Source organism: Cebidichthys violaceus, unplaced genomic scaffold (genome assembly GCF_023349555.1).
Source record: "Cebidichthys violaceus isolate CVI_PGR_0920_01 unplaced genomic scaffold, fCebVio1.0.p SCAF_88, whole genome shotgun sequence".
In the NCBI taxonomy this organism is placed as follows: Eukaryota; Metazoa; Chordata; class Actinopteri; order Perciformes; family Stichaeidae; genus Cebidichthys; species Cebidichthys violaceus.
In genome coordinates, this window is record NW_027176973.1 from 606,589 (window position 1) to 618,954 (window position 12,366).

General features: G+C 43.2%; 1 protein-coding gene across 1 annotated transcript; it reads right to left on the bottom strand.

Moving 5' to 3' along the window:
* Positions 1 to 22: 22 nt before the first annotated feature.
* LOC137866671 (calpain-2 catalytic subunit-like) lies at positions 23 to 12,356 on the bottom strand. Its single transcript, XM_068702722.1, has 22 exons — positions 12,261 to 12,356; positions 10,290 to 11,438; positions 9,425 to 9,494; positions 9,194 to 9,312; positions 7,302 to 7,435; positions 5,153 to 5,321; positions 4,973 to 5,056; positions 4,650 to 4,735; positions 4,493 to 4,567; positions 4,148 to 4,308; positions 3,873 to 4,042; positions 3,733 to 3,744; positions 2,821 to 3,032; positions 2,618 to 2,654; positions 2,207 to 2,272; positions 2,046 to 2,103; positions 1,879 to 1,943; positions 1,495 to 1,563; positions 1,332 to 1,410; positions 943 to 1,059; positions 266 to 324; positions 23 to 160 (listed from the first exon to the last, which is right to left on the bottom strand). Exons 2-22 carry the CDS (start codon positions 10,527 to 10,529, stop codon positions 137 to 139), a joined length of 2,106 nt encoding a protein of 701 aa, XP_068558823.1. The 5' UTR covers positions 10,530 to 11,438; positions 12,261 to 12,356; the 3' UTR covers positions 23 to 136.
* Positions 12,357 to 12,366: the final 10 nt, after the last annotated feature.

A 12,366-nucleotide genomic window follows, 5' to 3' on the forward strand; every position in this document is an offset into this window, starting at 1 on the left:
AACACAATAAACAGACTTGCTGTTACTGATGATGAACCACAACAGTTTTTATTCAAACAACAACAACAACAACAGTTCATCAGCTTTAATCTCCACAGGTGGAAATTTCCCAGCATGCTCCTGGAGTGGCCGGCGGTCAGTTGATGGCAAGGCAGACCCACTGCATGAGGAGAGGAAGAGTTAATGAGGATGACAACAGGCAGGACCAATAAGAGAGCAGCTGGTGCCGGTAGGGGGTCAGACCAGTACAGGACTGGAACTTTACCTGCTGCAGGTCCAGCTCGATCTTCCCCTGGTTCTTCTTGTCCAGAGTTCTGAACATCTCTGTGGAAGAAACAGAGAAACGCTGTGTCACCTCGGTACTGGGAACACTGGGGACACTGGGAACATTACAGTCATTTAGCAGACGCTTTATTCCAAAGCGACTTACAATTCAGATTCTATCACACCGTAGGCGCAGCTACGGGAGCAATTTCGGGGTTAAGTGTCTTGCTCAAGGACACATCGACATGCGACTAGCGGAGCCAAAGCCGGGGATCGAACCGCCGACACTGATTGAAGGACGGACCTGCTGTCCACTTAGCCACAGTCGCCCGCCCGCACTGGGGACACTGGGGACATTGGGGACACTACAAACACTGGGGACACTAGGAACACTGGGGACACTACAAACACTGGGGACACTAGGAACACTGGGGACATTGGGGACACTACAAACACTGGGGACACTAGGTACACTGGGGACATTGGGGACACTAGAAACACTAGGAACATTAGAAACACTGGGGACATTAGGGACACTAAGTACACTAGGAACACTGGGGGCACTAGGGACATTAGAAACTCTGGGGACACTAGGAACATTGGGGACGCTAGAAACACTGCTGATAAAGACAGTGGATGTGGTAGAAAGCTCCAGAAATAGTGTTGTTGATGACTCACTGAACAGAAGCTCCAGTCGGATCAAACATCCGATGAAACAGTCAAAGTCAACGGAGAAACTTTGATCAGAGAATCTGACGACGATCTGATGGATCAAAGAGCTGTTTACCTGGAACCCTGAACACACACACACACACACACACACACACACACACACACACACACACACACACACACACACACACACACACACACACACACACACACACACACACACACACACACACACACACACACACACACACACACCTTTTAGAACCAATGAATCCTGTACAACACGTGAGATGGAACCATCCACTGATGTTATGAGTCTGAATGTCCCATTGGACTCTTTATGTGGCCGGTTGTGGCCCTCTGACCGTATGTTCGACCCCCTTAATGAACCTCACCAGCTTCATTGAGAGCGGCTCTCATCTCATGACTGCTCATCGTACCAGAACCGTCAGAGTCGTGACTCTTGAAGATCTCCTACAGAAGAGAAATGTGTTTATGATGACATCACAGTAGACCGAAACGTGACGTCACAGTATGACATCATCCTGAACGTCTCACCAGGTATTTCTGGATCTTCTTCCACAGACGGTGAAACTCCAGCAGACCAAGTTTAGTGCTGCCGTCTATCTGGAGGCCAGTTAAAGATCCTGTCTGTCTGTCTGTCTGTCTGTCTGATATATTTTTCACAAATCTTAAACTCATTTTAGATTTTTTACATTTCAACATTTAAAGTGTAGAAGAAGAAATGTTAAAAATCAGTAAAGTCCTCCAGAGATCAATAATTATATTATCACGATCAATTAACCTGCTGATTCCTGAACAATTGATCAAAACATCTCAAAAGAACAGTTCAAATGAAGCAGGCGACTTTCTGAAACGCCTTATCGATTAATTTAACAAAGTAGTATTGATTATTGATCAGTGAACATCTGATCTGGATACGTCCAGCAGGCTGATGATGTCACGGCAGGTCTGCAGACTGAAGCCGTCGGTTCTGACATCAGATCCTTCAGACAAAGACAAAGGGCTCAGTTCATACATAAACTGATCCAGGAACAGTTCACCTGTTCATAAATTATTAATAATATTATATATTAAACATTTCTTACTCTGAGCAACAACTTTGTCCAAAATCTGTTGGAGCTCAAAGGCAGAGATTTCTGAGTCCTGTTAAAACAGAAAGAAATCAAACATTGTTCTGACATCATTGTTCTGACATGATGGCATTCAGGAAGCAAAGTTGTTCATTTAAGAAACAATAAGTTGTTACGTTTCCAGAGATCTGGACGAAGAGATGTTTGAAGTGAGGATCCACATCTTTCAGTTCGACATCAGGCTGAAAAAACAAAAGAGTTAGAACAATGTATGAACATCATTTTAGCTTATACTTTATGTCCTGTTGTCTTAAAATACGACACAAGGTATTATTGTCACAGCTCTGCCATTTCTATCCTGTTTATCTCTCACTCACCAATCAGTTTATTCAGTGCACCTGTTAGTCACACCCACCTCATCAGCTCATCCCTCTCACCTGCTCACTCTGCTGCACCTACTAATTAGTCTTGTCTAACGAGTTATTATCTCTTCTTATGAGTCACCATCTTGTTTGTTTTAAACACTCAAAGTTTCATACATTTTTAAATAATCTAAAGCTTGAAATCTGATGAAACAAATCACAAACCTCTTGAATGTCAGCGTTTACGTTTTCTTCCATCGGACTGAAACAAACACAGAAAAGATAAATATCTATACATATACATATACATATACTGTATATATATATATATATATATATATATATATATATATATACATATGTATACATATATATATATATATATATATATATATATATATATATATATACATATATACGTGACGGACCTGGTGTGGGCCTGTTTCTCGGTGAACACCCTCAGGATGAAGCTTCCTTTGCGGTGTGGGTCAAAGGTAGACGGGATGATGACGTAATCTCCCGGCGGCAGTTTGAAGCGGTCACACACTTCTCTGAGGTTGATGAAGTTCTGACTGCGAGCGACAGCGTTCCTCCTCAGCAGGACGTCCGGACCCAGGTGGACGTCACTGCGACCTTTAAACTGACCGGAGGAGAAGAAGATAACAGCAGTTATATATATATATATATATATATATATATATATATATATATATATATATATATATATATATATATATATATATATATCAGTTATATGTATTTAATTAATTAATTAGTAACTAATCAATTAAAATAATTAGTTAAATTCGAAAGAAATCCGCTCAAGACTGTTTGTCTTCTGGAGAGATCTCAGATATTTATCTTCTGTATTTGAAACCTTCCAACAAAAAACAATAATAATAATAATAACAATAATAATAATAAAGACAATAATAATAATGATAATAATTATAATAATGATAATAATAATAATAATAAATCAATACACTGTCAGCATTAATGTGAAATCCTAATCTGAAAAGTAGACTGTAAAGGTAAAAGTGTAAAGGAGAAAAAAATGGAAATACAAGTACTTCAAGATTGTAGTAAATGTACTTTGTTACTTTCCCCAAATAATAAGCATTGATGGATCGTCTCTCTGCAGAGAGTTAGAACAAAGGAGTGAAACATGAATAAGTCAAAATAATTTAATGAGCAGCTGGTGTTTGTAGAAGATATTTTTACTTTGATCCTCAACATTTAACAATATTATAATGAATAACAATATATAATTTGTTCATAATAATTAGTTAATTCTATTTAATTTATGTTTATTTAAGAATCTGAACCTTTGAACTCACCTCATCAGGAACCTGGAAGAAAAACACAAAAAACAGACAAATATTACAGATATATTTAAAATATATATATATATACAACCCTAACACTCGCCCCTCAATCCTTAACTCTCAACCCTCGCCCCTCGTTCTTCAATCCTCACCTGGTAGATGGAGAACCCGATGGTGTTCAGGTCTCTTCCGAAGCGTTTCTCCCTGCGAGTGTTTCTCTGCATCAGACCGATGATGACGGTGCAGCCGTTCTCTCCGTCGTCCAGCTCGTCGTCTTCGTCGTCCAGACGGATGAAGAACTGAGAGTTGGAGCAAAATGTGGCTGCAGAGAGAAATAAAGTATCAGAGCTGAAAGAAGTTGAAGTGAGAACCGAGTCACTGACAGCATCACTCAGTGAGATGGACCCGGATAAATCCTGGGCGGTACCTGGGTAGTTCCTGCAGCCTCCGGCAGTGGAGCCGACCCTCCAGTCGCCCTCAAACTCAGAGAAGTTCCATCGACCAATCACGTCGCTGCTCAGAGTGTCTGGTGTCAGATTACAGATGTCAAGGCGGGAAAACTGATGCAGGAAGTCTGTGTACGACATCCTGGAGGAGGAGGAGAGAGGAGGAGGGGAGAAGAGAGAGGAGAAAGGAGGAGGAAGAGAGAGGAGGATGAGAGAGGAGGATGAGAGAGGAGAGAGGAGGAGGAGTAATAAGTATCATTAACCAAATGTACTTTAAGTATCAAAGAAAAAGTACTGTTTTTATTGATACTGATCACATTAATCACCAGAACTCTCCGTCATCAGCAGAGTGATCGAGCTTCTTCTTCTCTTCAGGATCAACTCCGTCCCACTCCTTTGACCTAGACACAGAGAGACAGACAGTCTGTGAGACAGACAGGCAGACAGACAGACAGACAGACCAGTATGAGGACCTAGACTCACGTGTCACTCCAGGCTCCGGTCCACTCCACCTGACCCCAGGGGTTCCTGATCCTCAGCAGCTGCACTGGAGAACCATAGTGAAGAACCTGCAGGTCAAAAGTATCATCAGGGAGGAACCTGGTCCAGTAGAGCCCCCCTTCTGCTGGGTCAGACCTCGCAGCGGGAGACCTTCTGGTCTTCTCACAGCTGGAGACCTTCACCTTCTCTTCTCAAGAGACGCTATGTTCAGGTGCTTTGGTAAATTTTTTAAGCAGCCTTAACTTTCATCCAGCAGCTTCTTCCTGTTCCTGTAAACAACACAATATTTTCCCAGAATGCCTCACCTGCTGTGCTGCAGTGATGGAGTAGGCGTGACCTTTGACCAGCTTCTGACCGGTGATGGCCTCCGTCTCATGCGAGCTGGAAATCTGAGAAACACGTCAATATGATATAAACGTATACACGTAGCTCGTTAGCTAAACGAGCTAAAGTGTTAGCTGACACATAGCTCAGCTGTAGCTTACATCGATGGAGCAGCCGAGCAGCGAGCCGAGCTTCAGAGCTTTCCTCACAACGTTGAACAGGAAGGGCGGAGCTTTCTTCAGGTCGTAGCTCTCCGAGATTCCTCCGGTGAAATCCTCGAAGCCTTCGATACTCGAACCTCCGCTCAGGGCCTCGTACGAGCTGTTCACCCTGCAGGAGGTACGGGACGGTTAACTGCCTGGACAAAATAATGACAACACCTAAAAACCTGCTGAGTCACAACGAGTCAGTGCTAACAGGTACTTCGCATGTTTAGTCATAGTTGATGTTCTTTAAGTGGTAGCTAGAGTGAAAGGAGTTGAAAAGTTAGTTTACTGGTGATCAAATGAGTCGAAGAGTTAGTTTACAGGTGATCAAAAGAGTCAAAGAGTTAGTTTACAGGTGATCAAAAGAGTTGAAGAGTTAGTTTACAGGTGATCAAAAGAGTTGAAGAGTTAGTTTACAGGTGATCAAAAGAGATAAAGAGTTAGTTTATAGGTGATCAAAAGAGTCAAAGAGTTAGTTTACAGTTGATCAAAAGAGTTGAAGAGTTAGTTTACAGGTGATCAAAAGAGTCAAAGAGTTAGTTTATAGGTGATCAAAAGAGTCAAAGAGTTAGTTTACAGGTGATCAAAAGACTTGAAGAGTTAGTTTACAGGTGATCAAAAGAGTTAAAGAGTTAGTTTATAGGTAATCAAAAGAGTTGAAGAGTTAGTTTACAGGTGATCAAAAGAGTCAAAGAGTTAGTTTATAGGTGATCAAAAGAGTCAAAGAGTTAGTTTACAGGTGATCAAAAGAGTTGAAGAGTTAGTTTATAGGTGATCAAAAGAGTCAAAGAGTTAGTTTATAGGTGATCAAAAGAGTTGAAGAGTTAGTTTACAGGTGATCAAAAGAGTTGAAGAGTTAGTTTACAGGTGATCAAAAGAGTTGAAGAGTTAGTTTAGAGTACTAAACAGATTAACAGACTGTGGGAACACGATGTGAGGCAGAATAAATCAGAGCAGCAGGAGTTGAGTATAAAGAGCTGAGTCAGCAGCTTGGTCTGCGGCTCTGTTTGTTTTCCAGGCTGAGTCGAGTCCAGTGTTTACAGAGTAAAGCTTCCTCCACCCTGCTGCTAATCGCCTCCAACACTCACTCCTTTAACTACTGCTGCTGTCTACAGGCTGACTGGAGTCAGTAAACACGAAGAGGAAACACTGAAAGGAGGTGAAGTGTTAGACGGGAGCGGGTGCATTGGGAGAGGATTTGAGCTGAACATGTCAAACGACTGCAGCAAGTCCAACATGAAACATGTTTTAGACTTCGGTTAATCCTCCTCCAGCGTACCAGACGTATTTGTTCAGACTTGTTTACAGCTTGTAAAACACAATATTTAAAAAATGCATCACACACATTCACGATTTATTTTTAATCTGAAGTTCTTTACGTTACATGTTATAGAGCATTATTAACCTTCATATAGGTTCAGGCTGCATCATTCTCCTAATATATACGAGACGGGTTAAATATTCTCATGTTGTGCTGTATTACAGTGTTTGTGACAATACATAATAAAGCTACAGATATAAAGTAAACACATTCATTTCATCCAGTCATGACACCGGATGTATTTAAAGAGACTGGAGACTAAGCTGCTGCCTTTAATAGGAGTTAAAATGTTGGTTTATTGTCCTCTGAAGTGGAAACATCAATTGAAGTGTGAGTACTGAAAGTAGCTGATGCATCAAATGAAGTGTTAAAAAAGGAGTTTGAAAAGTATCTGATTAGTAACACAGTAGTTGTCAATATCTGTTAAAGTGTAGAAAAGAAATGGAACTGAACACAAGTGAAGTGTTAGACACAAATAAACTAAACTAAAAGTAGTTAAAATGACAACCGGGGTGCAAAGATGAAATATGTTATTTTAGTTGAAGTGTCAGTGTTTTGGTTTATAATGTTCATCATCATAGTTTCATGCTAACATTAGCATGCTAACATTAGCTGATGAATGTCTTTAGATCTACAGGTGTTTGGTCATAAATCAAAGTGTTTGACACATGAACATGTTGACCTGATGATGACGCTACATTAAAAGAGGATCAATAAAGTTATTACAATTCATCCTAAATGATGAACACATTCCATCCCCATCCATCCCATAATGTTTCTTACTTGGCGTAAGCTTTCTCCAGCAGAGCGCTCCAGAACTCTCCTCCCTCTGCCGAGTGGACAAACAGCAGCTTCCCGTCTCTGGAGGGCAGCCGGTCGTCCACAACCACGTCCACCCACTGCCCATACTGCCACAGCTGCAGGTAAAAACACCTGATGTTGAATGTCTTCTACTGCAGGTTTGTTGAGCCCACCTCAACACCCCCCAACTGCTCCATCATCAAACAACCACCTACACCTCCTGCCACCTCCTCATCTCTCCCAACCAACCCCCCACCGGCACTGAGGATCTGTGAAGAGGATGTGAGTCTTCTCTTTTGACAGACAGAAGATCAGGAAGGCTCTGGGTCCAGACGGCGTGTCCCCCTCCTGCCTGAAAGTCTGTTCTGACCAGCTGGTCCTCATCTTCACGCAGATCTTCAGCAGATCACTGGAGCTGTGTGAAGTCCCCTCCTGCTTCAAACGCTCCACGATCATCCCGGTCCTCAAGAAATCCTCCATCACAGGATTAACTGACTACAGGTCTGTCGCCCTGAAGTCTGTGGTCATGAAGTCCTTTGAGAGACTGGTGCTGACCCACCTGAAGAACATCACAGGGCCACTGCTCTTCTCCCTCCACACCAACGACTGCACCTCAGAGCACCCGTCTGTCAAACTCCTGAAGTTCTCAGACGACACAACGGTCATCGGCCTCATCAGAGACGGTCTGAGTCTGCGTACAGACGGAGGTTGAACAGCTGGTCCTCTGGTGTGGTCAGAACAACCTGGAGCTACACAAGCTCACAACTGTGGAGATGACAGTGGACTTCAGGAGGAGCCCGCCAACACTGCCCCCCTCCTCACCATACTCAACAACACTGTGTCTGTGGTGGAGACCTTCAGGTTTCTGGGATCCACAATCTCCCAGGACCTGAAGTGAACCCCAAACATCAACACCATCAGGAAAAAGGCCCAGCAGAGGTTGAACTTCCTGCTCCAGCTCAGGAAGTTCAACCTGCCTCAGGAGCTGCTGGTCCTGTTCTACTCCCCCATCATCCAGTCTGTTCTCTGCTCCTCCATCACTGTGTGGTTTGGATCGGCCACCAAACAGACAGGAACAGACTACAACGGACTGTCAGGTCTGCAGAGAGGATCATTGGTTCCAGCCTGCCCCCCATCCTGGACTTGTACACCTCCAGAGTCAGGAAACGGGCTGGAAAGATCGCTGCAGACCTTCACAGTCTGGACACAAGCTGTTCATCTCCTCCCCTCTGGTAGGAGCTACAGAGCTCTGTACACCAAAACCACCAGAACCAGGACCAGCTTCTCTCTGCTGACCATCACTGATGAACAATTAATCAGACAAACTGCACTACTACCTCTGTTTACACTATTACCTCCTTTCTGCACTAATATCACGAATCCATTGTCATTGTTGTTGTTCTTTATGCTCAGATATATTCTTCGATATATATTTATATTGTACATACTAGTTAAATGTTAAAGCTTAGTTTCTCTGTTCTACTTTATTGTCTTTAATGTACTTGTTTTTTATATTTCTCTTGTTTATTTGTATATTCTGAGTCAAATTAGCCAATAAATCTGATTCTGATGTAACTTAGGCTCCACCCACTGCCCATACTGCCACAGCTGTAGGTCAAAACACCTGATGTCACTTCCTCTAGAGGCTCCACCCACTGCCCAACTCAAGGTCCTCTTACCGGATCTGTTGTGAGTATTTCAGCTGCATCTCATAGCCTTCATCAGTGGGTGGAGTTAACTCAGCTGGCATGAAGAGAAACTGATGAAGGCCATGAGATGTGAACAAATCTAGTAAGAAGACCTTGAGTTAGAAGTATAATTATTGTTACTGGATTTCTTTAACTCTCTCATGTATTTAAAATAGATCATGTGACCTGGAAGTGGAAGATGCCGGCGTACTGTGAGCCAAAGTTCTGTCCAGGAGGAACCACTCTGTTCAGAATCTGAGGGTCCAGAGTCAGAGAGGCGATGGCAGCCAGCAGCCAGCAGTCACCTGACAGACACACAGCAGGGCACGAGAACACACATCTGTCAGCGGTCACAGAGTGTGTGTGTGTGTGTGTGTGGGTGTGTGTGTGTGTGTGTGTGTGTGTGTGTGTTCTCACCCAGCACTCCCTGACAGATGTCTGTTCTCTTCGCTCCATCAACGATGAACTGAGGATCAGAACTCAGCTCCTGATTGGACGAGACAGCAAGTGATTAATGATTATTTTATAACGTTATTGAATAACTAATAATGACGAGTGTGTTCACAGTCGTCGGGTTAATGATACACACAAACTGAGTCACACTATTGTTTAACTAACAGGAGGTGCTTTGGTTTTATCTTTAATATCCTTAAACGGGCTTAAAGAGCCGGTGAACCGGAGCTACCGGAGCTACAGCTGCAGGCGGATGGATACACTGTTGTCCACCAAGAAATAGTTCCAACTCATAAAACTCCTAAAAAAACCCAGATATTAGCATGTTAATCAGTGGACAGAACCAGGCTAGCTGTTTCTCCCTGGTCTTCAGTCTGTATGCTAAGCTAAGCTAAGCTAATCAATGCACTGTCATTGGTCATTTCCTCTGCGTCGTTAATGACGTCACTGATCAATGGAGCTTGGCGGACTTTATATAATAAATACAGACATCATTTTTGTAATTGATACGTATATTGTAAGCTTTTGTGTTGAGTTGCTTCTTATCAAAATGCTCTGAGTGAGTTGAAGTAGCAGTGATGCAGCATATGTCTCAGGCTTTTATTGTGAAAGGTAAGAAAGGAAGCAGCTATAAATATATTCTCCACAATTAATAGATACAAAAGTACGTTGTGGCCGTTTGTGTTATGAATTTTTGCCATTTTCCCTTAAATGCAATGCATGATGGTACATAGTGTTTGGTAAGTGACCATCGGTTATACAACACTTTTCACAATGCATTGTGGGATACTTTGAGTCCACTACATAGGGCTTAATGGTTTTCACTCACCGTGGGTCGTTTCCACTCTGTGCCGATGGTTTTGGACGAGTAGCGTCCCAGCTGGTTGTATCCCAGAGAGTCCCAGTCTGCGGGAAAGGTCGGGTCACAGAACAGCAAGCCGGACTTCAGACACTCTTTCTGCAGCTGCTCAAAGTTCTGCTGGTTGAAGGGGACGGCGTTATTCCGACTGCCGGTGCCGTCCTCGTCCCGAGCCTTCCTCCTAGCCAGCTCTGCTGCCACGTTCGCCATCCTGAGAGTGTTTCTACTGAGGGACTGACGAAAGTCTGCCGAGAGTCTATCTAAAGTCTGCCCAGAGTCTACTGAAAGTCTGCTGATAGTCTGCCAAGAGTCTGCTGATAGTCTACCAAAAGTCTACCGATAGTCTACCGAAAGTCTACCGATAGTCTACCAAAAGTCTACCGAAAGTCTACCGAAAGTCTACCAAAAGTCTACCGATAGTCTACCAAAAGTCTACCGAAAGTCTACCGATAGTCTACCAAAAGTCTACCGAAAGTCTACCGAAAGGCTGCTGATAGTCTACCGAAAGGCTGCCAAGAGTCTGCTGAGACGAAATGAAGTGTTTGTGTGTGCATCAGGTATAAAGGTGGTCAGGTGTGAAGGGGCGGAGCTTCGGTCCAGCTGAAGGAGCAGTGTGATATCGGTTGACTCTGAATTATTCAGAGAGAGCAAACAGTCTGATAAACACAGTGATGTGTCAACACAGGCTGGACTCTGAACAGGTTTTAGGTCTCTGGGTGTCTCAAGATCTGCAGTTCAGACTTCGCCAAAGTCCAGGAGGCTCTGACTCATCACCAGGTAGCACCAGCAGTCCATTTCAGCTCTGGATCAGAAGAACTCAGACCACCTGGACTCGTTCAGCACTGAGTGTCGCCTGAACGCAGCAGAACTGAACTGGATCACCGATGGAGGTCCAGAGACTCAGACGGAAACCAGATGTTCATGTCCCCTCTGTCTCCCCCTGCTGTCCATATGAGGCTCAAAGACCTCCAGACCTCCTCCACCATGCTGAGCCTTCAGACGCTGCTCACAGTCTTACAAACCAGAGCCTGTCCAGTCCTCACAGGTGGACCCATGATCCACATGAGTCCACATGAACCCACATGAGTCCATCAGGTCTGGATCCTCTGAGTCTGGTCCCTGTGGACCAACAAAGAAACTGGAATTACAATAAAGAAGTTCATTTGAATTACCAGTAGATACATTGTACTTTCTCTATATCATTAAGATGTTTTAATATTCGTATTTTTCTACAACTTTTGCAGAATCTTTTTCATGTTTAATATTTTTAAATACATTTTTTAAAGGTTATTAGCATTTAGCATTATGAGCCCCACTGGTTAGCTGATCTGTTCTGATACGGCGGTTAAAGGTGATAATGGAGAAGTGTAGCGCCCACCCTCCGGTTCCCCCTCAATTAGCACCGTTAGCTGTTTTTACTGTTAGTGTTGGGTTAGGGTTAGGCCGACCGTCTGATTCAAAGGCGGCCCTGCTCTCCACTTAGCCACGGTCACCTTTTAATTTAAAATTCAGCATCTTTAAAGGATTTTGATGACATTTGATTTGATTTATTTTTTACTTTAGTTGTAAGTAGTCTACTTTTTAAAGACTTTTTCTCGTATATTAGTTGAATACAGAAGGTCATTCAACTCTCTGATGCTTCTCAGGGTGTAACTGAACACTGAGTTAATACTGACGCTCCCACATGTTGTATTTCCTGTTTGGTGATATTATTATTATGACTAACAGCTCCATCAGGAGTCCAGCTGTAAACATCTCAAACGTTTAAAAACACTGATCCTGAACTATATATTATATATTATATATATCTGTCCACAGACTTGTATCTGTTTCTTCTGTTGTTTGTTGGTGTTCGTGGTTGTATTTGTGTTTCCTGCTTCTGTCACTAACAGAGATGTTCACCAGAGAGACGGATTTAACGAGAGGGCGCGGCGCACAGACCCGTCATCCGGCTCCTCCTCCGGGGCGGAGGTCTGAGCTCTCTGTCGGAGAGGAAAAGTTTGATGAGAAGAATCTGCGGAGAGTTTTCTGAACTTTTCTTCTTCTT

Coding starts and splice junctions, on each gene's coding strand:
- LOC137866671 (XM_068702722.1), bottom strand. CDS start 10,529: ATGGCGAACGTGGCAGCAGAGCTGGCTAGGAGGAAGGCTCGGGACGAG. Junction 9,495..10,289: donor CAGAGTGGAAACGACCCACG/GTGAGTGAAAAC, acceptor TCGTCCAATCAG/GAGCTGAGTTCTGATCCTCA. Junction 5,057..5,152: donor TGCTCGGCTGCTCCATCGAT/GTAAGCTACAGC, acceptor CGTGTTTCTCAG/ATTTCCAGCTCGCATGAGAC.